The 26,760-nt window shown below is 34.5% G+C and overlaps 1 protein-coding gene across 1 annotated transcript in view; it reads left to right on the top strand.

Annotated features, from left to right (window-relative positions):
- LOC124712349 (prion-like-(Q/N-rich) domain-bearing protein 25) overlaps positions 1-16,561 on the top strand; it is a 98,706-nt gene extending 82,145 nt beyond the window's left edge. Inside the window, exons 6-8 of the mRNA XM_047242647.1 lie at positions 4,574-4,717; positions 15,044-15,187; positions 15,271-16,561. Coding sequence (XP_047098603.1) covers positions 4,574-4,717; positions 15,044-15,187; positions 15,271-15,335 — 353 coding nt within the window. The 3' untranslated portion in view covers positions 15,336-16,561. The remainder of the gene's footprint in view (positions 1-4,573; positions 4,718-15,043; positions 15,188-15,270) is intronic.
- Positions 16,562-26,760: the final 10,199 nt, after the last annotated feature.

Raw genomic sequence — 26,760 nt, 5'->3', positions numbered from 1 at the left:
CAAGGTCTAAAATATTTCCATTGTGGGTAGTAGAGCCAGCTGCTCAAGACAATTTTCGGACAAATGTATTTATAATTATTTCCCAAGACCGTACCACCATCAATGAATTCATAAACGTCTATCTATACTCGGTAGACTAAAGTCTCCTCCATTTAATATTGGATGAGCGGGGTACTTGCGCACTACTGAGAGTAGACTTTCCTGGAATGGCTTACAGATAACTTCACAGTCAGGCTCAGTTGCAACATCGATAGACACAATATTTTTGACGACTGCTAAGAACACACCCCTTTCTGTGACGTCTGAACTGTCTTTGCGGTATACGTTCTGTGTCCGTTTAAATATGTCGGAGCTTTCTACGTCGGGTTTCATCCAGCTCCCAGTTCCAAGTAGAATCTGAGCGCGACAGCTTTTCTGGAGGTCAGTAAATATACAAATCTTCTGCGTTTACAGTTAAAATCTTGATATTGGAAGTGTCTTTCTTTTGTATAAGATCAGATTTCGCTCACTGCATAGCGACTGCTAAGCGTTCATCAGAGGATCACCAAACTATAGCCTAAACTTTGTTGTGAAAAATGAACGCCCCCCCCCCCCCCTGCCACATCTGCCGATCATGTATTGTCAATGAGTCGTAAGGCGCTTGCTCTTTCGTTTGCAAACCAGCGTAGGAAGGAAATGGATGACAACAATCCAGCGACGTGCCTTTCCTCACGTATCTTCCCTCCACACCCGCTCTAGTCTGTCGCAGCCCCAGAACACAATGTATCCTTTAATACGGTTCTGATGCGCTTAGATGTGGTACACGCATTAAATATTTATTCTTAACCCACTTCATTTAACAAAAAACATTAATTTTTTGCCATCAAAACAATATTTTAACAATCTGCAATTCTTCCATCCCCTGCAATGCAGAAACTACAAGTCCTAGGGAAGTAATGAGTCAGATTTTTTCTGTAAGATACTGAATGAAGTTTAATTTTCTTCTGGGAAACAATTTCGTAAGAAACTGCTGTTTTCGAGTTATTCAAGAACATAAAAAGTGACCCTTAAAGCCCCTATCCAACCCCACGTTCATACTTCATAGGTTAGGATTTTTCGTATGTTGTTCATGGCTCTCCGTCGTGCCACTGTGCAAAACTTTGCAACTACACGAATTCGACCTTCGGTCTTCATTTGCCGGGTACAGTGGCACAAAAATGTATAACGTGTTCAAAGATTTGCAGGTCAGTATGCTCATGCAACATTATACCTTCCCAGACCATAACACCTGCACAAGCAAAACGACCATGTTCGACATTGTTCCCGGGTACATTACGCATTACCACCTCTGACCATGTGAGGGTATGTCCAGAATCATTGCTCAACTAAATCTGATCACATTAGGGAAGAACATGTTATCCCACGCCTTGCTGGTCCAGTCGCTATGCTCCACAGCAAACAGCGCCGCCGATGTATGGGTGTCATCGAACACAACGTACTGATCGTGGGGGAAGGAGACCACCTACGCAGTCGCCGAGCCACTGTGGAGAGAGATATTTTGTGCTTTGCAGTCCTGTTAAATGTGGCTGCAGTTGCACCCGCTGTTTGACGTAGTTCGCTTCTTGCCTGTTGCACAATGCAGCGCTCGCCTGTTGCTGCAGTTGACCGTGGTCGACCACCCCCTCTTCTTCGGGCTGCATTGTCTGTAGTTCAGAATGGCCTCCACGCAAGCGAAACAATGCTTAGAGCGATACAAGACTCCTCGGCTATATTCGTTACACGTGGTCCTTCTTCAAGTTTCCGATGATTTATGTCCGTATGAAGTCATCCAGATGTTGTCTATGGACTATTTCATTGTAAGTACCACCACTACCAAACACGTAACTGTTCACTGATTTCACTGATTGAAGCACACTGTGTGTCCCATTCCTTCAACTTCCTCGTGATGTGGGGCCATTCCCATTTGGCGCTACAGTCACGCCAACCTCAGGGCAAGTGAATTTCAGATTTCTGTGCACGATTAGGAGACATCTGGCAACATACTCCTACACTGTCGTTCATTTCCACTGAACAGTTGTCTTATTACTTTATCTACCTCGTTCTTAAGTTTTGTACAGCAGTGTATTTGACACCAAGCAACCTTCCTTTAACTTGATTTAGTGTTAATGTATCACTCGAAGATGTCCATTTGGCCATAAATGGTTGTCTGTGAATAAATATACAATAGCTTTTATTGCTTCCATGACACCATTCTTTAAATATCACAAAATATATCGCGACTGTTAATGTCGTTGTTGTTATAGTCATCAGTCAAAAGACATGCTAGACTGCCTTGTGCAAGTCTTTTCAGCATAATTACTGCACTCTACATCAATTTGAACCTGCTTACCTTACCCAAACCTTTATTTTCCTCCAAAACCTTCACATGTGCACCATATACCCTCCACAGCCAAATTTTCTATTCTGTCACTCCTCCATATAATTATGTAGGTAATAACTTGTCCCCTTATTATGTGGAAATCTGTATCTTTTGTTTACAGGAGTAAAACCTAATTAATTAAAACAATTATCTATCAGGTTTCGTGGGACAATGCAAGCTGAAGCTAATGGGTCGAGGAATGTATCAGAAAACACTTTACAGAATCTTGATTAAAAAAATTGTAATCTAAACCTTAAACAATCAATCAACTACAAAAAATGAAGAGAGTATGCGAATAAATTACATTACAGAGAGTAGTTCTCAATTACATCAAGGATTCTTTTATGGAATGGAAGTATTGTGCTACAAGGAAGCTTTTAAACATAGATTTGGATGTTTCACGTTTATAATTCAATTTTTTTTAGATATGCTGGAAGCCTTTTGAAACTGAAATGTATTGAATAGTGCACATCTTTCTGTACGATACCCAAGTGCAAATCTTTTTTACATCTAGTGTTCACTAAAGAAATTTTTGATTGTTACAGTTTCTTCTGGATGATTTAATATTGTGAACAACATACCCCACAGTGTAAGATGTATACAGGAATGGTAAAGTTAGGATTCTGTGGCACCTGAACAAAAGTCTATAAAAGTCCATGAACTGACACCACAGATCAGTCTAAGTGCCCTCTCCTCAGCTAAGGATGTTCTTGGTGAATGCTAGAGTTGCCTCACTTACAAGATAATAGTATGAAAGTAAGCAAAGTAAACAAGCCTTTCACATTCAGTGTCAGAGGCAGTGGAGATCATTCTTACACTGAAGATTGTGGCATTCAGTTTCTGCAAAATATCTTGAAGGTGATACTTCCAAGAAAGCCTCCCATGTACCATCAGTGGTAAGAATTGATCACCTTTGCACAGTAAAATTTCACTTTTATGAGTCCAGTGTCAGAAACTGTATGCATTGCGTTTTGTTGCAGTTAAATGTCAACCTGGAAGTTGGGTGACGGTGGTGGTGTTATTAACTATCCTATTAGCTACATCATTTGTAGTACATTCCTTGTCTTTCACAACAACATTTGTCTCATCCACAGAGAGAAATTTTTTTGAATTATCTGTCTTTTAGTAGCAAATGATTCTTGTATGTATCAAAAAGCAACACATCTAGAACAAACCCTGTGGCAAAGCCCACTTTACATGACCTGAGTCAGATTCAGTCCTCTTTTCTGTTTGTTGATACTGAAGGACAATCTTCTCGTTCCTACTTTCCATACGTGAGGTGAAGAACTGTTGAGCTTTTCCCCTAATCCCATAATGTTCCACCTTATGCAAAAACATTATTTGAGTCACAAAATCAAATACTTTTGTTTAATAACACAAAATACCTATTGTTCTCAACTGATCATTTAACTCTACTAATGACTCACACACAAACCAATAAAATGACAGCAAACTTCTTGTACTGAGAAGAGCTACTTCTCCTACAGGTTGAGTTCACAAAAAAATTTGAAAACATGGATAACTAAGAAATTGGCCAGTAATTTTGTACGTTATCTCTGTCACCTTTTTATAAAGATGGTTCACAACAAGTATTTCAATGTGTCAGGAAACTTCCCACAACTGAAAGAAACACTGCACAGCTGAGTACAGAAGTAGTATATGGTATACTAATCTTCTTAATTCTACTCGAAATTACATCACCCTTGGCGATCTTTATCCTTTAATGATTTAGTAATTGATTCAGTATCATCTTTGCTTTTTTTCTGCAGCTGAATGTGCTGTAGTTATGTTAGAAAACCAGTTTTCAGGAGTTCTGCATATTTACTTGTAACAATAAAATTTTGATTTAATTTCCTGAATAGTGACAAGAAGCAACATTAAATATTTTGCACTACTGTGGTGGATTGGAAACAATTTCATTCTCTCATAAGAGACATTGTCAACATTCTGCACTGATATCATTTTTAGAATTGCAATGTAGTTTTAATTTTATTCTGGGAGCTTTCTATTCAATTGGTGTACTGTGTGTGTTTGTTTGTTTGTTTTGTTTGTGTGTGTGTGTGTGTGTGTGTGTGTGTGTGTGTGTGTGTGTGTGTGTGTGTGTGTGGTCTAATAGCATGATTAATAAAGAAATACTGATGTTGATTACTGTCTGCAACTGGGTAAAATTTTCAGCTGCTGAGGTGTTAGAGAGTCCATGTCAGGAAGATGCACAATGTGCAAAATACATTGAATTTTCCAAGTGTCAGTCTGGCCTATGTGTCTGTGAGGATGATTATCACTACACTGCTGCCAAAACTAAATGCTGGAGAAATATTGGTATGTAACATAACAATTTTTTAATATTGAACCTGCACAATTTTATATCCTGTCACTAGTTAAGATGTCTTGAGAGAAGTTAAAACATTGCTAACTGGGAGAAAATAATCAAGGATATAATGACAACTGAGTGGAGATGCATAAGATACCTGATGCATAAGATAAATAGGAGTAATGACCAAATGTAAAATAAAATAAATCGTGAACTATTCAGAAATGGCCTGGGTTTTGCTTTCTTTGGAAGTGTGATCATAAAAATAAGGTCTAAGTAAGAACAACTTCAATAAAACTGTTTAATGATGGTTCCAAGTTATTACTATATACTAAATTTAGCTATTTCTCCCTGTTAATGTATACTGTACCTTGAGTCATTTCACACATCAAATGCAGAGGTGCTGTGGTCAGTGCACAATTCTCCTCAGCCACCCAAACTGAAGTTGTCTGGAATTTATGTAAGTTGGTTAGCACAAATGCTGGGACAGTTCCTTTCAAAAAGCTAATTTCCTTCACCATCCTTGCTCCAGTGTGAACCTTTGCTATGTCTTTAATGATCTTGTCCTCAGAAGGATGTTAAACCTTAATCTGATTTTTCTTCATTCTACATTCACGGAAGTCGTATTTATGGTTTGATCTACAGAATTTGATGAATGAACAAATGAGTAAATGAAGTGGAGTAAAGACTGAAGTGAATGTAATGTAAGTATTCTAAAACAGTATGAAGCATGTTAACTCATGATCCAATAGAAATATTAATGAGGGTGCTGAACAGAAATTGATAATGTACTGAAACAACACATTTGACAGAAGAGGAAATTGTAAAAGCGCTATAGCAAAGGAAACAGCTGAATGTAAAGAGAAAAGAAATGTGAATTAGGAGAAAAATGTAAACTGTGACTTCTAAAAAGTGGGACGAAGTTGCAGGAAAATGAGAAGCAAAAATAAAAGAGTGTAACTGAATGCCAGAACATTTTGGTTTCAAAAGTGAAATTTCAAGGTTCCCAAAATATTAAGTTCTCTGGTACTGCATAAAATACCACACAATAATATTTATTATTTAGTCCCACAAAGACACTATTTCTGAACACACTACTGGCTTTCTTTAAGCAGGATCCTTTAGTGAAAGTACAAAAAGTAAACAGAGATATTGTAGCCCATATTCTCAAAAATATTCAAACTCCATTTATTTTATTCAGGTGTTGTTGTCTTTTGAAGAATTTTACACCTGGACTGTAATAGAAAAAGTGCACTTTATAAAAATCATGTAATGTAACAATTTTATAAATGAATGATTTGTTAGTAACCTTGATGAAATTCTAGCATAGATCATTTTCTGTATATATCTATATTTAATTGAGTTGTGAAAAGGGGTGAAAGGTAAATGTAGAAGGCTGCGGGCAGTAGAAATAAAGGATGCAAAAGAAAAAAAAAATGATGATGAAATCAAATTAATTGTTAAACATTAGGTCAGAAAGCAAAGCATAAGCTATGTTGGAAAAAAATGACGTTTACTAGGCTGAATTATTTCTTACAGGTTATATTTCACAGCTACTTTAGTGTTTACCTGATTATACTCGTACATGGTATCTGCAAAAGCATTGATTTTACATTCTGTAAGAAAAGAGGATGGTTTACCATGTACATTGCAACTTTTTATGAAGCTAATAGGAATATTCAATCCCTGAATGTAGTTAATACAATTATTTTGTGTGTATATTTTTCATTTGGTCCTGTATCTATAGTGATTTTAAATTTATCATTTTATATTTGATTATAGTATTTTTTTAAATACTCTCTGCAGAATCTAAAACAGACTTATGAAGATGTTAATGTTTACTCATGATACAAAGTTACTTGAAGGTTCATATTATGCAACTTCATACAAATTAAAATGATGTAAGAGTCCAATAACAGACATTAATCAATTCACTATGCAAACAGATAAAAAACCTAGAATGGGTTTCCAAGAATGTCAGTTTGTTATGTTTCACATTTGCAGTGTATGTGATGGTGTTGGGTTGAATTTAGGGACAGTATCTTATCTTGTATAATTTCGGTTCCTGTTGCAAATGAGTAAATGAAGTGGAGTAAAGACTGAAGTGAATGTAATGTAAGTATTCTAAAACAGTATGAAGCATGTTAACTCATGATCCAATAGAAATATTAATGAGGGTGCTGAACAGAAATTGATAATGTACTGAAACAACACATTTGACAGAAGAGGAAATTGTAAAAGCGCTATAGCAAAGGAAACAGCTGAATGTAAAGAGAAAAGAAATGTGAATTAGGAGAAAAATGTAAACTGTGACTTCTAAAAAGTGGGACGAAGTTGCAGGAAAATGAGAAGCAAAAATAAAAGAGTGTAATTGAATGCCAGAACATTTTAGTTTCAAAAGTGAAATTTCAAGGTTCCCAAAATATTAAGTTCTCTGGTACTGCATAAAATACCACACAATAATATTTATTATTTAGTTCCACAAAGACACTATTTCTGAACACACTACTGGCTTTCTTTAAGCAGGATCCTTTAGTGAAAGTACAAAAAGTAAACAGAGATATTGTAGCCCATATTCTCAAAAATATTCAAACTCCATTTATTTTATTCAGGTGTTGTTGTCTTTTGAAGAATTTTACACCTGGACTGTAATAGAAAAAGTGCACTTAATAAAAATCATGTAATGTAACAATTTTATAAATGAATGATTTGTTAGTAACCTTGATGAAATTCTAGCATAGATCATTTTCTGTATATATCTATATTTAATTGAGTTGTGAAAAGGGGTGAAAGGTAAATGTAGAAGGCTGCGGGCAGTAGAAATAAAGGATGCAAAAGAAAAAAAATGATGATGAAATCAAATTAATTGTTAAACATTAGGTCAGAAAGCAAAGCATAAGCTATGTTGGAAAAAAATGACGTTTACTAGGCTGAATTATTTCTTACAGGTTATATTTCACAGCTACTTTAGTGTTTACCTGATTATACTCGTACATGGTATCTGCAAAAGCATTGATTTTACATTCTGTAAGAAAAGAGGATGGTTTACCATGTACATTGCAACTTTTTATGAAGCTAATAGGAATATTCAATCCCTGAATGTAGTTAATACAATTATTTTGTGTGTATATTTTTCATTTGGTCCTGTATCTATAGTGATTTTAAATTTATCATTTTATATTTGATTATAGTATTTTTTTAAATACTCTCTGCAGAATCTAAAACAGACTTATGAAGATGTTAATGTTTACTCATGATACAAAGTTACTTGAAGGTTCATATTATGCAACTTCATACAAATTAAAATGATGTAAGAGTCCAATAACAGACATTAATCAATTCACTATGCAAACAGATAAAAAACCTAGAATGGGTTTCCAAGAATGTCAGTTTGTTATGTTTCACATTTGCAGTGTATGTGATGGTGTTGGGTTGAATTTAGGGACAGTATCTTATCTTGTATAATTTCGGTTCCTGTTGCAAATGAGTAAATGAAGTGGAGTAAAGACTGAAGTGAATGTAATGTAAGTATTCTAAAACAGTATGAAGCATGTTAACTCATGATCCAATAGAAATATTAATGAGGGTGCTGAACAGAAATTGATAATGTACTGAAACAACACATTTGACAGAAGAGGAAATTGTAAAAGCGCTATAGCAAAGGAAACAGCTGAATGTAAAGAGAAAAGAAATGTGAATTAGGAGAAAAATGTAAACTGTGACTTCTAAAAAGTGGGACGAAGTTGCAGGAAAATGAGAAGCAAAAATAAAAGAGTGTAATTGAATGCCAGAACATTTTAGTTTCAAAAGTGAAATTTCAAGGTTCCCAAAATATTAAGTTCTCTGGTACTGCATAAAATACCACACAATAATATTTATTATTTAGTTCCACAAAGACACTATTTCTGAACACACTACTGGCTTTCTTTAAGCAGGATCCTTTAGTGAAAGTACAAAAAGTAAACAGAGATATTGTAGCCCATATTCTCAAAAATATTCAAACTCCATTTATTTTATTCAGGTGTTGTTGTCTTTTGAAGAATTTTACACCTGGACTGTAATAGAAAAAGTGCACTTAATAAAAATCATGTAATGTAACAATTTTATAAATGAATGATTTGTTAGTAACCTTGATGAAATTCTAGCATAGATCATTTTCTGTATATATCTATATTTAATTGAGTTGTGAAAAGGGGTGAAAGGTAAATGTAGAAGGCTGCGGGCAGTAGAAATAAAGGATGCAAAAGAAAAAAAATGATGATGAAATCAAATTAATTGTTAAACATTAGGTCAGAAAGCAAAGCATAAGCTATGTTGGAAAAAAATGACGTTTACTAGGCTGAATTATTTCTTACAGGTTATATTTCACAGCTACTTTAGTGTTTACCTGATTATACTCGTACATGGTATCTGCAAAAGCATTGATTTTACATTCTGTAAGAAAAGAGGATGGTTTACCATGTACATTGCAACTTTTTATGAAGCTAATAGGAATATTCAATCCCTGAATGTAGTTAATACAATTATTTTGTGTGTATATTTTTCATTTGGTCCTGTATCTATAGTGATTTTAAATTTATCATTTTATATTTGATTATAGTATTTTTTAAAATACTCTCTGCAGAATCTAAAACAGACTTATGAAGATGTTAATGTTTACTCATGATACAAAGTTACTTGAAGGTTCATATTATGCAACTTCATACAAATTAAAATGATGTAAGAGTCCAATAACAGACATTAATCAATTCACTATGCAAACAGATAAAAAACCTAGAATGGGTTTCCAAGAATGTCAGTTTGTTATGTTTCACATTTGCAGTGTATGTGATGGTGTTGGGTTGAATTTAGGGACAGTATCTTATCTTGTATAATTTCGGTTCCTGTTGCAAATGAGTAAATGAAGTGGAGTAAAGACTGAAGTGAATGTAATGTAAGTATTCTAAAACAGTATGAAGCATGTTAACTCATGATCCAATAGAAATATTAATGAGGGTGCTGAACAGAAATTGATAATGTACTGAAACAACACATTTGACAGAAGAGGAAATTGTAAAAGCGCTATAGCAAAGGAAACAGCTGAATGTAAAGAGAAAAGAAATGTGAATTAGGAGAAAAATGTAAACTGTGACTTCTAAAAAGTGGGACGAAGTTGCAGGAAAATGAGAAGCAAAAATAAAAGAGTGTAATTGAATGCCAGAACATTTTAGTTTCAAAAGTGAAATTTCAAGGTTCCCAAAATATTAAGTTCTCTGGTACTGCATAAAATACCACACAATAATATTTATTATTTAGTTCCACAAAGACACTATTTCTGAACACACTACTGGCTTTCTTTAAGCAGGATCCTTTAGTGAAAGTACAAAAAGTAAACAGAGATATTGTAGCCCATATTCTCAAAAATATTCAAACTCCATTTATTTTATTCAGGTGTTGTTGTCTTTTGAAGAATTTTACACCTGGACTGTAATAGAAAAAGTGCACTTAATAAAAATCATGTAATGTAACAATTTTATAAATGAATGATTTGTTAGTAACCTTGATGAAATTCTAGCATAGATCATTTTCTGTATATATCTATATTTAATTGAGTTGTGAAAAGGGGTGAAAGGTAAATGTAGAAGGCTGCGGGCAGTAGAAATAAAGGATGCAAAAGAAAAAAAATGATGATGAAATCAAATTAATTGTTAAACATTAGGTCAGAAAGCAAAGCATAAGCTATGTTGGAAAAAAATGACGTTTACTAGGCTGAATTATTTCTTACAGGTTATATTTCACAGCTACTTTAGTGTTTACCTGATTATACTCGTACATGGTATCTGCAAAAGCATTGATTTTACATTCTGTAAGAAAAGAGGATGGTTTACCATGTACATTGCAACTTTTTATGAAGCTAATAGGAATATTCAATCCCTGAATGTAGTTAATACAATTATTTTGTGTGTATATTTTTCATTTGGTCCTGTATCTATAGTGATTTTAAATTTATCATTTTATATTTGATTATAGTATTTTTTTAAATACTCTCTGCAGAATCTAAAACAGACTTATGAAGATGTTAATGTTTACTCATGATACAAAGTTACTTGAAGGTTCATATTATGCAACTTCATACAAATTAAAATGATGTAAGAGTCCAATAACAGACATTAATCAATTCACTATGCAAACAGATAAAAAACCTAGAATGGGTTTCCAAGAATGTCAGTTTGTTATGTTTCACATTTGCAGTGTATGTGATGGTGTTGGGTTGAATTTAGGGACAGTATCTTATCTTGTATAATTTCGGTTCCTGTTGCAAATGAGTAAATGAAGTGGAGTAAAGACTGAAGTGAATGTAATGTAAGTATTCTAAAACAGTATGAAGCATGTTAACTCATGATCCAATAGAAATATTAATGAGGGTGCTGAACAGAAATTGATAATGTACTGAAACAACACATTTGACAGAAGAGGAAATTGTAAAAGCGCTATAGCAAAGGAAACAGCTGAATGTAAAGAGAAAAGAAATGTGAATTAGGAGAAAAATGTAAACTGTGACTTCTAAAAAGTGGGACGAAGTTGCAGGAAAATGAGAAGCAAAAATAAAAGAGTGTAATTGAATGCCAGAACATTTTAGTTTCAAAAGTGAAATTTCAAGGTTCCCAAAATATTAAGTTCTCTGGTACTGCATAAAATACCACACAATAATATTTATTATTTAGTTCCACAAAGACACTATTTCTGAACACACTACTGGCTTTCTTTAAGCAGGATCCTTTAGTGAAAGTACAAAAAGTAAACAGAGATATTGTAGCCCATATTCTCAAAAATATTCAAACTCCATTTATTTTATTCAGGTGTTGTTGTCTTTTGAAGAATTTTACACCTGGACTGTAATAGAAAAAGTGCACTTTATAAAAATCATGTAATGTAACAATTTTATAAATGAATGATTTGTTAGTAACCTTGATGAAATTCTAGCATAGATCATTTTCTGTATATATCTATATTTAATTGAGTTGTGAAAAGGGGTGAAAGGTAAATGTAGAAGGCTGCGGGCAGTAGAAATAAAGGATGCAAAAGAAAAAAAAATGATGATGAAATCAAATTAATTGTTAAACATTAGGTCAGAAAGCAAAGCATAAGCTATGTTGGAAAAAAATGACGTTTACTAGGCTGAATTATTTCTTACAGGTTATATTTCACAGCTACTTTAGTGTTTACCTGATTATACTCGTACATGGTATCTGCAAAAGCATTGATTTTACATTCTGTAAGAAAAGAGGATGGTTTACCATGTACATTGCAACTTTTTATGAAGCTAATAGGAATATTCAATCCCTGAATGTAGTTAATACAATTATTTTGTGTGTATATTTTTCATTTGGTCCTGTATCTATAATGATTTTAAATTTATCATTTTATATTTGATTATAGTATTTTTTAAAATACTCTCTGCAGAATCTAAAACAGACTTATGAAGATGTTAATGTTTACTCATGATACAAAGTTACTTGAAGGTTCATATTATGCAACTTCATACAAATTAAAATGATGTAAGAGTCCAATAACAGACATTAATCAATTCACTATGCAAACAGATAAAAAACCTAGAATGGGTTTCCAAGAATGTCAGTTTGTTATGTTTCACATTTGCAGTGTATGTGATGGTGTTGGGTTGAATTTAGGGACAGTATCTTATCTTGTATAATTTCGGTTCCTGTTGCTCCATAAAATTATCTAGGACTACATTTCTAATTTTATTTTTCTGATAAAAAACTTGTAATAGAGAGTCAACTACATTTCTAAAAAAATTACTTAGCTTTTGTAAGAATTTGTAAATTCTTAGAAGAAAAGAATTCCTTGGTATATTGTTAATTGTAAACAAGGCTCTATTTTTACAGAATGTAAATATGTAATAGTGTTATACATTACCACAGTGACTTCATAAATATTTAAGAATCAAGAGCAGATAAATAATAGTTACTTAGCACCACTAAGTAAGTACCAACTTTCCACAGGAATTTCCTTTCCTACTAACTTCATTAAGTATGACCACAAATAAAATATTATAATTTAATGCTAGTTAACTATTAATGCAGTCTACAGAATATATTTCTGACAATTTTGTTAATGTGCATCTTTTCCTGTTTCAATTTCCTGTAAGTGTACACATCATGAAGATTCACTGACTGAGTTATCATTTTCCATTCATTTTTGGTAATTAATAGTTTGTACCTAAAAGACATGGAAATTAGTTATCCAATAATGCACTGCATTCTTTAACTCACTGATGTCTAGTCCACCACATACCATATATGGCTGTTCAGCAAAGTCTGTTCTGGAGACTAATTTTCTTTATGTAATGTTCCTCTACAAGTAACTACACAATTAAAATTCAAGACACATCACATTATCATCCACATGACATATCTGAAAGCACACTTTATGACTTGAGGATGCATTTGTTTAGTCGCTGATCTGCCCTGATGGAGGCAATGAGCTTCATTTATTCCTATGTCAGACAATGATTCCTTGAAGATACAGGTTTGTCATTTTGCCATGTCGTTATAGATCAAGTTACAGCTATGAGCAAAATAAATTTTTGTTCAATAAGATAAATTTTTGTTCAGTAAGACAATGTTCCACAATGCAAAGCACTCTGTAGATAACGAAATACAATTCTGGAAAAATGGAGGTACGAGCAATGTTACAACATTTAAACTGTATCATATGCACTCATAAATTATGATTTACAGTTTACTGAATGAGTAAAATTAATTGAGACACTATGGTAGTAGAAATGAGTATTTATATTATATTGCTACCATAAACTGATAGCTGATATTATTTACGGTTCTGCCTGCATGAATACAGTCAGGAGCAGTTGATGTCATACAAGAAAATTTATGCATTAAATAGCAGTAAATGAGCGTCTTTTTTATATACAAAATATCAAGGATTATAGACTTGCATGATATTTGTGAAGAGTTAATATGGAAAAAGGAGGAGTGACATTGTTGTAAAAGGTGAACAAAAAGTCAAAAATACTGAAACAAATAGCTTTTGTGTTAATCAGAACCTAGAAGAGTGTGCTTGTGAGATGCTACTGCAGAATACTTCTCTGATAATTGTAACAGTCTACAGATTGCCTCTACAAAACAGTCAGCTATTTATGAGAAATCTAGATGCTTTATTGAGCTACCTGCCAGTAAAGAAGGAACAATAATTTGTGGAGATTTCAGTCCAGATTTCTTAAAAGATACAGACAGGAAAAACAAACTAGAATCGTTATTTGGGTGTTTCAGTCTAATTTCAATACTCAGGTTTCCAGGCGCATACCCCATGAAACCATGGACCCAAGCTATCAACAAGAGACTATTCAAATTGGTGGTGGCTCCAATTTGTGTGAGATGTGTTTTGACTAGAAATGGTTATGTTCAGCTGCTTGGATATCATTTGCAGCCATTCACAGACTTCAAGCTTCCAAACAGTGATGGATTTTCATAAATGGCAATGCACCATGTCACTTGGGCCACAATTCTTCACGACTTGGTTGAAGAACATTCTGGACAATTTGAGCGATTGATTTGGCCACCCAGATCACATGACATTAATCCTATTAAACATTTATGGGATGTAACATAGAAACTAGTTGTTGTGCGAACTACTGCACAAGCAAAACATTCGCAATTATGAATGACTGTTGGGGCAGTATGGCTCAATATTTCTGCAGGGGACTTTCAACGACTTGTTAAGTCCTTGCCTTGTCAGGTTGCTGAACTAAGCCAGGCAAAAGAAGGTGTAAGGACACATCCCATGGCGTCTCAGTTGATACTGAAAAGTTGTTGTCTGTCTATTTTAACGATCATACTATTGGTGCAGGCTATACATTATTCATTAGGGTGTATATGAACACATGTCAAAACAAAATAATTAATTTTGTGTTGTAAATATAGACATTTACACTGATAAAGAAAATATTCACTGTGATACAAGGTTTAAGAATATCAGGAACACTATACTATGATACTTTGTACAAAAAACAAATTTGTTGGTTAGCCTTTTTTATTTTACTAATTTCTGTTAATACCAATCTCCTTTTTTATGTCTATATACAGATAATTCAAACCTTTCCATAGATCTTGAAAAAAATTCTGCACAAATTTTGGCATTCTCTTACGGTAGTAATCTTTTAATTTACATTTGCTGAAGACATATTTCCTGTTTTCTGTAGGACCTCAGGAATGGAAAATATGTGGAACATTTAACACATTTGTCTACAAGTAAATATAAATTAATGTGAATTAAACAGTGTGTCTGCAGTTTTAACAAGATTGCTAGTTTTTCAGGACTTAATGAACGTTGTTCAGATAGTGCTGAGTGTGTACTCAAACATGGAAATGACATGACAGCTATCTGCTCCATTTCTGGTGTATGCCAATGCATGAAAGGATATGAACCAACATCTGACAACTCTGACTGTCGTTCAGGAGGTAAGCAAAGTTTATAGAAGAAGAAAAAAACAGTTGCAATGATTTTGTTTACTGATTTTATCTTGTTTTCTCTTTTACAACAGCTGCAGTTGATCACCCCACACTTTTCGTTGTTCCTGCTTTGATTCTGCTTCTGTCTTTGAGATAACAGCAATTGATGTTGATCATAATGAAGAGATTTTTTCTAGTGCCCTCTGTGGATATGTACAGGATGTAGTCAACACAGCGTAGTGTTTTAAGGGGAACATCAAAAGTATTAATTTGATGCATGAGGTGAATTACAGGAACTGCAAGCAAATTTTATGTTGTTAAGGTAACCACAATGACTTTTGATGTTACCTTAATTCATTATGATTGAACAATAAGTCAAGGTGCTTAACTCAGATTAAGATAATAACTCAAACTGTTAATATTTATATGTATGAAAGATGACTGAAAAATGATTAAGATGTTGATGTATGTTTGTAATTGTATGCCGTCTTGAGTTCCTGTTCTGTTATTGTGTTATGAAAGAAACTTAACTGTTCATCTGTACGAGCAGGTCACATATACATCAGTTATAATGAGTCAATGTTGTTAGTGAGCAATGAATATTTTTTATCAACTTAACCTGTTACTCTTCAATTCTAAGAGAGAAATGTGTTTGCTTAGAATGAGTATTCTGCAACTTTTTTGTAACCAAGCCATCCATAGACAGGTGCTGATGATACACAGCAATGGCGACATAAGTACCTTACACTATGTGCATATTTATTATATGGGAAGTTAAAACTGTCATCTCTTACTTTCTAAAGAAGGGAAAATGATATTGCTAAGTAAGTAGGTCAATCAGACAATTACAAGGAAATTGATTGTCCTTAGTATGGTTTTTCTACAAGTTCTTAATGTACAAATCTGTAATCTGATTCTCATTACATTTTCTTTATACTTTTTATTTGTATTTTGCTCAGAACATCTAGCAGCTATGTTATATAAACATGTAGGACAAGTATGAAAATGAACTTACTGTGATATATAGTACCAATCTTTCTCTTACTTAATATTTTATGCATATTTAATTATACAACTTAAGTTTTAGTAACAGATGAAAACTTCACTTTTATGCCAATTTCTTTTGGAATGGAATTCAGCTACTTATAGTTATCACTAGAATTTTAGAGTTGCAAGTGAATTACAGCTTTCCCTTTATGAAAGTGTGTCCTAGTTTAATGAGAAAAGAAAGGGTAATGGTGAAAAGAATAAGCAACAGATCTCTGCAGTATAAGTTCTTTCTGATTTGATAAAAGAATGTTCATATACATTAAGTGTGAATGATTATAGTCAGAAAAACCAACTTTGAGAAAATGTTGTAAGTAAATAAAAAGTTTGTACAAATCTTATGTTCATATTTTCAAACAACATGTATTAAGTTGCTGAAAGGTAATCATTTCTTTGTACTGAGCTGCAAAAAAAGTGAACATAAGACCATAAAAATACCTTTAACACAACTTACAGAATCCTTTAATACCCACTCCTGTAGTCAAAGTCACCAACACATACCTATGGAGTGGATCTGAACTCTGAGAGAAGCTGCTACAAGTCCTGATGATGGAAAATTTTCGCTGACAATATCTGACCAGCAAGAGGAGGAGAGATTGTGTCTTTAAGTTCCTGACCACTAGTCTTTGCATTAATGTCCTGGATTAAATTTCAAATATCTCCCTGGTGTCTCATGAAATGAAGGCTTGTGGCACATCCATCAGATGAGGATACTAACCTCAGTGGTCCCTTGGTGCTATTACAGAGGATTAGGATATGCACTGACACTGGATTTCACACCCTCCTTTCTCTCATCATCATACAAAACAAACATAACACTTCGCTATATATGCATCCATTACACTCACCTGCACTCCATAAATACACATACAACATAACTCTCACATATCTGCAGGGAAAGGGGTCAATGATGAGCCAACTGACTACAGTCCATGGTATTTCTCAGCCAAGAAAGCCATATGACATATGATTGAATATTAATGATTTTGTTGACAGAACAGTGAGATCTTTTATTATTCACTATTGCCATTAATTTAAGGTAGATTAAGGAACTTTGTCTTAATATAAATGTGATTTGTACAAGGTATTACAAAAATTAGCTAGAGTTTAAATGAAAAATATGGAAAACATTTAATTTTTTTGAGAAGTACTTGATAATATTTTGATTTTAATTTTTATGGACTGTCATGTACATTGTAAGTTAACCTATTTTATGGCCTTACTTTTCAACATAATCAAATGAATTACTACAGAATCTGAAAAAGACAATGAAACATTTTACTGGCAGACATAGGCTTTTAAATATTGTAAAAGCAGTGACCATGCACTTGGAGTAGGACACAGATGATAATCAACTATCAGTAATTATTTTTATTGCAACACTATCTCCAAAAAGAAAAGTAATCAAAGAAGTAAGAATAATGTGGACTAAAATCTTTATGTAACAAAGTAAATCAAGAATGTTGAAGCAAGTGTGTCAGGTCACTGAAATGGGATTCTAGATCATGACTGTCATACTGCCAATGGTTCAGTAGAATTTTTTAATGTGCGAACATTGGCCATGCAAAGAGCTGAAGGCTAATCTTGCAGTTTTCCTTTGTCTGATATCCACAAAAGCAACACAATTAATTTTTGGTTCATTCACTTAGTCACAGTTGGAACACTAACAGGGTACCTCAGTATCAAAAATCTTTTCTGATAGATTTGTGACCGCTTCCAGTGTTTTACATAATTAACTAGTCGTATTTCTCCATTCAAGCATTTTTTCACACTACCTGCCACTGAACATCTTGCACGCTCCTGTGTAAAAGTTAGCTGCCCTATAAATTCTCATCCCATTTTCTCTTTTTACTCCTCAGATTAGAGAACAGAGCCTAACATTTTTACTAACTTGGAATACAATAACTTATCAATGGAAACTTGTGAATCTTCTTGTTATAAATTCTTCATCTCCATCTGCATTTATTGCACTTGCAATTCTGACATGGTCATTTTCAAGCATTGTGGTCTGTTGGAACCCAGTCAATAATAGAAAGCTGTGACATGCTGTAAGAGCAGTTGCATTTGGTGTTGCAATTTACCTACTATATATTTGTTTAAAAACTTCACAAAGGTTGTGAACCCAGTTAGCATCAAGCTTTTACCTACATTATTCAACAATAAGTAGATTAATTTGAGGTTTATTTTTTAAAAAAGGTAAAAGAACTTTATATTTTGATGGATTAACAGCTTCACTAAATTTGCTTAATTATGCTTAAGACTTGATAAAACTGCCACACTGAAAAAAAATTATCATCATTGGTCCACTGACATACATGTATTAATATTCTAGTAACTTTAATGCCATGTATTTCTCATTCAGATAATATCTTATACATTTTTCTTAAGGTGTAACTATCAAAGAATTAATTCTTGCCATCTTTCATGTTAATGTCAGTTTTCTTCCTAATATACTTCACTGTTCTTTATTTAAATGAGCATGTCTTTTGGATAAATTTTGCAGTGTTTTAGACCATACCACTATGTTACTCCTTATGGGTATTACTGAAATTTGAATTTTTCAGCAGTAAATTATAATTTTTAACTCCAGATAACTATGTGGAAGAAATAGAAAACCTCACTATTGGTAAAGTAAAGGTTGACAATTAAAAAAATAATAGTTGGGGAGGCAGTAATCAAAGAAATCAGTGAAATTTGTGAAACTTTTCTGGTTTACATATTTATTAGGACATTAGGAAGAATAAAATAAAAGCCAGCTTGTGTGTTTGGATGAAATACAGTCAGTCTAAATGCATTTCTGTTTGGATTTAGGAATAAAAGATGCTGATCAATCAAATTCTAAAGTCAACACTGATAACCTCTGCCAGTGTGCTTTTTTCTGCTGCTCTGAAATGAGTAAACATCTGAGTAATCTTTTTTCACTGTCTGAGACCATCACGAAAAAGAAAGTCACAAAAAGTTTTTCTTAGGAGAATGGTCCAAAAACAGTCAACTAAGGATGACCACACAGCTCTAAATTTGGACTAGAACATATACACACGGCCTGAACAATTAATGTAATGCTATCTACATCTATTCCATAAATACAACTTTCTGTCGCATTGCTGCATCTGGATATGTTACAGTATTACAAACTACTTTAAACCATTTTATATAATCTTAGCTCAGATTTATGTTGTGGTGGAGGCTCCAGCACTACAAAGCATTAACTGATAATAGCAGACATCTCACCAATACAGAGTAACAGAGCAGGTAAAGCTCTTGCTTTTTATTTATTTCTTTATTTACAATCCATCTTTAGGCATTAAAAATTTCAACTGATGTCATCTTTTGTATACACACATACTTACATATTCAATTACATAAACAACATTCACCATGTAAACGATGTTTCAGATTATTATTGTCTACTAAGATACATAATTGTCCATCATACTGCAAATGATGTATTCAATATATTCACACATATAAGTTTAATGCGAATGAAACTGTATTAGTAAATAACATCATCTTTAGGGCAAATTTTGAATCCTTCTTTTGTATAAAATGCTTTGTCTCTAAGCCATTTCTATGTGGCTGTTTAAAACATATTCCATGATACACTGTTCGGCTGGAATGGCAACATGTTGAATAGTTTTACTCATGTGTATTTATAACTCTCTTGAGTTTTCTTAAATCTAGCTACTTTGTTGTTGATCTATGATTCTAGGCATATGCCATATTCATAGACATATTGTTATAGTTTGTGACTGTGTTGATTTTCTTTTTTTTGTATTATGCAATGTATTACAAAGAGAGACATAAATGTTGGTATTTTTAGTTTTTTTTTAAATGTAGCCTACGAGACTCGTTATTTCTGACTTCACTGATGCATCCAGTTGTCTTCTTTGGATAAATTAAAACTTGGTTTCCTCCAGGGGAATTCCCCCACAACAAAATGGCATATGTCATGTGGGTGTTGCAGAAGATATAGTATGCATTGAGCAGTAGCTTATAACTAACACAAGTCCATAGTGTACCTAACAAATAAGTAGCACACACTATCTTAGGATGGATATAATTGGTGTGACTCTTCCATTTAACACAGTCATTGCCAGCATAGGTATTAGTAAACTAAAGAGAACATTTAGATTTTTTTGTCATTAATATACAATTCATGATATGGAACCACTAACTGGCTGCTCTGAGAGGACACTTACTTTCCTGATTTAATGCTCCTAAGTATTTCTGAACTGAGATAAAAGCAGTGTCACCTGTAATTAATGTGGATTTACAAACATACTTGGTAAGTCATTTACATATATTGTGAAGAGTAAAGATCCAAACAGAGAGCCCTGTGGCATGCCCCATGTGATGTCCTAGACATTTAACTTCATATTGTTGAACCTCGAAAGGAGTGATAGAATAAATAGCTGTGTACTTCAAGTTTTCAGCTTCCATGGCAACTTATGTTTGACGCTGTTTCATTCTAATGAGTACACCGATGGTGATGTAAGTAAACAAAAATCCTAATATTGACACTATCCTTTAACTTTTAAACAAAATTTAAATTAACAGTTACTACAGGAGTGCTCTGGCATTCCCATGGGTATCACCATCACACTTAAGAACACAAAGTAATTATTGCTACACTTATCTTTTGGTATATGTACATACACACAGTCCTCAAGATACAAGCCTGGAAACTTAGTGAATATATGTGAACTGCCTCAATCAAAGTGATGCATGATGTTCACTAATATGGAACATAATTCTGTAGGCAGACCAATATAGAATATTCTATTTCTTACAACTTTTCATTTTTGATTCTTAATAACTTAAACAAAATTAAAATATACATCGACAAAATAGCTTATATGAAGGGCTTATTTCAATAGTGGTACAAGTCCATTTTTGTTCATATTGAGATATAGAGTCCTAAAGTTAAATGAGTGCTGAAAAATCTGCAGTTGAGATACCAGAAATATTCAAGTATATGGCCTCTTGCTAGAGATGAACCTTTTTTACTGTTTGTTTGGCTCATGAATATCAGAAGCTTTATAGACAGAAAAGTGGAGGTAATGGACATGTACCACTACTAAAACAAGCCCTTCATATAGTGCCCAAGGGAAAACTGTAAAGCAAAATAAACTACATAAAAAATAACCATTCTCTTTAGCAATATGTGAAAAGGAGGGATCTGGCGCTGCATTTTGATAAAAATCAGAATTTTTATCAGCACTTCAAAAAGTCCCAATATGATGAACGAAATTAATGTTAAACTGGCAACATGATGAACGAAATTACTTTTGAATTGGCAGACAGTTGAAAATAGTTGTAAATTATCCCAATAATGAATACTTACAAAGTAAGAATATAATAATATCCCCTGTAAATCGCTCCCATAGCATGGGCACAAGATTAGATTAACTACAGCATGCATAGAGGTTTTTAAACAGCTAATTTTCTCATGCTCCATTTCATGAATGGAGTGGGAAACAGCCCTGATAAATGGGATATACCTTTGCCACGCATCTAACAATGGCTTGGAGAGTACATATGTAGGTGACCCGAACACATTTTATTTGCTAAGAAGCGCAGTAATACTGGATTTGGTCCCAAGTTTACATTCTTAATACGTTAAGCTGTCAGTCTGTATGGTTACAGGGCAAGACTAGACAAATTTAAACAAGCACTGTGCAGAGGGATATAATACTGAGATACTCTGATGCTTATAGGATGACTTCAGTGGGAGTTTACTTCAAAATATTAAGAATACATTTCTTATATCCACATATAGTTACAATGTCACTTGAACTGGTGGTAGTAATCTTGTGTGTAACTGTTACAACAGTGATAGGGAAAATATGGGTGTTTTTATATGTCTAATATGACTGTAAACAAGACAACAGCATAAAAAAGCATGTCAGAGTGTAAAGCATAAAACTACTAGCACTAAGCTTTATGTGTGACAGAATAGTAATAACTCCTTGATGACAGCTTCCAAAACACTGAAGCATCCATAGATAAAATTAAACATCCTGTTTTTTGCATAAGACAGAAATTCTCTCCAGTTATTCCTATTTTTTGTCGGGAAGAAGGGAGTGGAAAGCTAGTCATGTAGTGGAGACTCAAAAAAAGGGAGACAGATGCTAGGGCAAGGACCAAATTTAAATGAATGTCATACCATGCATAATCCCATATTGCAAGATTGGTGAGATGACCAATGTACAAGCATGACAGGAAAATATATCCAAGAGCCCTTTAGGTAAGACTTTAAATAAGGTACCCGCATTTTCTTCCACAAGGAGTTATGGCACATAATTTTATGAAACATGGGGCTTTACTGGTGTACATGATGAAAATGGGGTGAGGAACTAGCGACAATATGCCTGGATTACCTGGGGAACAGACCTCGTTAGCTAGCAATGTGCTCATGTTGTGAATGAGTTGAAATTTTAACAAATCTGATAACATTGGCTCAAACACTGTGGCCCAGACTAAATAAAATGGGTTAAATGCCATCACAAAAAACTAGAAATTTACCTTGAAGGGCCTAATCATCTTAGATGAACTCTAAAAAGGAGCAGAGCTCACATAACCGTAGGTATAGTAGACAAGTAACTCAAATTCACTGAGATAGAAACTGAAGCTGGATTTTGGGTAAGAGTCAGTACCAAGGGTGGGCAAAAACTTACGTTGACATTGTCAGATAGAGACAGAGGCAATCCGTTATGTTAAAATGTGTGAATTTAAATCCTAGGTCAACACTGCAAAAATTCGTATATTGACAACTAGTTTCGTCTCCGTGATAAACTGTCTTCCAATCTATAAAATTATTACTTAATTCAGTGTGTATGAGCCACCAGGCATTAAACATCGTCATGATTTGTTGAGCTGAATCGCTCCTGTTATCATGTACACACTAAAGTGGAAGGTTGTCATGGTCATAAAATTTAAAAAAACTAACCATGCATCATATTCATATCCATTGCTCATATTGCCACACTTTTATTTTAATAGAGAGAGATTGACAGTGGTAACAGTTACATACTCCATGTGTGGATGTAAAGAAGGCATATCACTCGCAACAGTAGCTACAGGAACAAGGAGGTACCAGTACTATGATTGTCAGAGAACTCAATCGCCTTGTATTAAAACACAAGTGTGGCAGTGTGAACACACGGCTAAGGTTTTAAATTATATAACCACGAAGACCTTCTTCTGTAGTGTGTAAATGACAACAAGAGTGATTCGGCTCAGCAGATCTGACAATGTGTAATGCATGGTGGCTGACACACACTGAATTAAGCAATAATTTTTATTGGTTGAAAGATTACTCGTCAATGAGCTGAAGCTAGTTATAATGAAAGGAATTTTTGCAACCTTAACTAAGCATTTTTATCCACACATCATAAACTTACAGCTTAATCATTCTCTCGAGTACCACACTCCCTCCTAGATAAAGCGGAAAACTGCAGAGGACATCTCAGCTAGCTAGTACATAGACTGCGCAATCATGCTATCATCACTGGAAAAGACTTGGAGCGCGCAACAGTCGATTGCGGTAATTACGGTTTTCTAAGTGAGGAAGTGACAAATCATCGTCCGAAAAAGTAATAAATGTCTTACCTGAAGATTACCTAAACAGACGTTTTGGATGCCCATTCATAATTGAAATGACCTGATCTCTTTGAGGATGCCCACATTGAATTTCGCATCAGTGACCATTAGGAAGCTGTAGTAATAATGATTACCAGAATACAAGAGCAATTAAAACAAGTAGAATGGTTTACATTTTCAGTACACAAGATGCAGCTGACTAAGCTTTGGGGAGATATATCTGCAGAAAAGAGAGCGATCCCCATTGATATACAGTCCCTCTAGAAAAAAATTGTAAAGAAAGAGCGAACACATGAATGGAAAAATACTAAATGAAACGCGTTTGGCTGTCAAACGGATAATAAATGATCTCTTTAACTACTTCTGCAGAAGAGTCTTATCGAAAGCCATCTCACAAAACCCAAAGAAATTCTAGTCATACGTAAAAGCTGTAATTGGCACCAAAGTGTCCAGACACTCATGGATGAGAAAAAAAACAGGAATGCTGAAATCCTTTTTCAAATGTTACATTACAAAGAAAATTTTAATTCTACCATGAACGCAAAGGTGAATGATATGGAAATAGCCAACATGAGCGTTGAGGAACAGCTAAAATCGTTGAACTTGAATAAATCTGCTGGGCCCAGCGGGACCGTTTCAGAATCTATCCAGATTATGCGGCTGAGTTAGCCCCTCAACTGTTCACGATATAGCATAGATTCTTGCAATAAATAGCCGTGCCCAGCACTTAAAAAAGCACAGGTCAATTACGTCAACAAGAAAGTTAACAGAGTGACTCACGAAACTATTGTTCAATTAGCTTGTGGAATTTTGAAACGAATTCTGAGCTCAGACACAATGTCAATGTCGAACAGCCGTATCAGCCAGCATGGGTTCTGAAAAACGTCGATCATGTGAAGCCAATCTCTTTCTTTTCTTAAAGCAACGGGTCAAACCGATCAGGTAAATGCAGGTTACGTCTCGACTTCCGAAAAGCGTCTGAAACAATACTACACCAACGTTTATTGACGATAGTACGATCACATGGTGCATCAAAGGAGATTTGTGACTGGGTTGCAGATTTGTTGGTAGGAAGGAAGCATGGTGCCCTCCTATGTGGGGACTCATCGACAGAAGTAACTATAGGCGTTCCCTAGGCAAGTGTATTGACCATTGCTGTTCATGTCGTGTATAAATAACCTGGCAGACAGTATTAATATTAACCTCGCACTTTTCACAGATTATGCAGTTATCTACGAGTGAAGTACAGCCTAAAAAAAGAAAACTGCACGAATATTCAGTCACATCTTGATAAGATCTCAAAATGGCGAAGATTAACAATTTGTTTTAAATGTTCACAAATGTATAATAGTGCACCTCACAAAACGAAAACTGTGTCATCCTGTCACTACCATATTATTGAGTCATAACTTCAATAAGTCACTTCATGAAAATACCTGATTGTAAACGTCGGATCATTGACAGGATATTGGGAAAATGCAATTAGTCCGCAAACGAGACTCTTTTCAAAACACTCGTTCGCCCCATTCTAGTATATTTCTAAAATATATGGGATCTGTACGAAATAGGACGAACAGGAGATACTGAACGTATACAGAAAAGGGCAACACGAATGGTAACCAGTTTGAATGAGCCATAGGAGGGGCCAGTGAGACGCTGAAAAACCTGAACTTGCAAACGCTTAAAGATAGATCCCAACTAACCCGAGTTAGCCTATTGGAAAGGCTAAATAAAGCACCTATACTAATTAGAGGCAACCGATAATTTATTTGGTAAGTAGTTAATTTAGTATTTAACTTTAATATAACGATCAAGCAGTCATAATATAGTGCTCAGGGAATTAACTCCTAGCCGGCCGGAGTGTCCAAGCGGTTCTAGGCGCTTCAATCTGGAACCGCGCGACCGTTGCGGTCGTAGGTTCGAATCCTGCCTCGGGAATGGATGTGTGTGATGTCCTTAGGTTAGTTAGGTTTAAGTAGTTCTAAGTTCTAGGGGACTGATGACCTGAGATGTTAAGTCCCATAGTGCTCAGAGCCAATTAACTCCTATCGGAGCACAAAAAAGGCGAAAATGGTCCTGTTTACTTAAAAGACTGACTGAAAAGTGGGGTATCAGCTACCTCAAGCTACCTTTTTCATCACTTTTGAAAGTTTTTCCATTCTCATTCACTTATTCAGCCCAGCTCATCCTAAGTGTCACTGGCTCCTGTCTCTCAGCCACAGTCTGCTTCGTTTATGTCCCACTGTTGCTGTCCCCTCTCAATGGCTATGTGTCCCTCTTGCAGTCTCTTACTGCTACTATCTCATTCATTCCTTTCCACTGGTACCGTCTTTTTTCACTGTCACCATCTCTCTCTTTCTCATTGTCATTGTCATAGACTCTGCCACTCATTATCACTGGTTCTCGCCCATTTCTTCTTCTTGTCTTTATTCCTCTCAGACTGGCACTGTCTTCCTCACTCTTTTCTTAGGAGTGTTCTGTCACTGTCAGCTACGTTGCGCTACCACTGTGTCCCTCTCTTCCTCTGACACTGCCATTGCCTCCTCCCCTCTTTCTATAACACAACCACTGTCTACTTTCTTCCATCATTTATTACTTTTCCGTCTGATTCCCACTGCCACTGACTCCGCTCTCAGTACGAAAAACACGAAGATGTTTGCAGGCCGAAATTTTTGGGAAAAGTTATAAAAGTGCTGAGGAAGGTAGAATGTGGCATCTGGTACCTCACTTTTCAGTCGAAGTCTTTTAAATAAACAGGGAAACAGGAGCATTTTCGCCTTTTTTTATCTTCCGATAGGAGCATTTTCCCGCTGGTTCCCTTCTTATCTCTGCCACAGCTGGACATACCAATCATGTGAAAAGAACTTTCTGGATTAGTAAATTTTTGATAGTTTACTTTGTGAAACTGAAATAACTACACTTCAGACCGGATT

The sequence above is a fragment of the Schistocerca piceifrons genome, chromosome 1, assembly GCF_021461385.2.
Source record: "Schistocerca piceifrons isolate TAMUIC-IGC-003096 chromosome 1, iqSchPice1.1, whole genome shotgun sequence".
Lineage (NCBI taxonomy): Eukaryota > Metazoa > Arthropoda > Insecta > Orthoptera > Acrididae > Schistocerca > Schistocerca piceifrons.
Note: the sequence above shows the minus strand (reverse complement) of the source record. Positions and strands in the feature narration are given on the sequence as shown.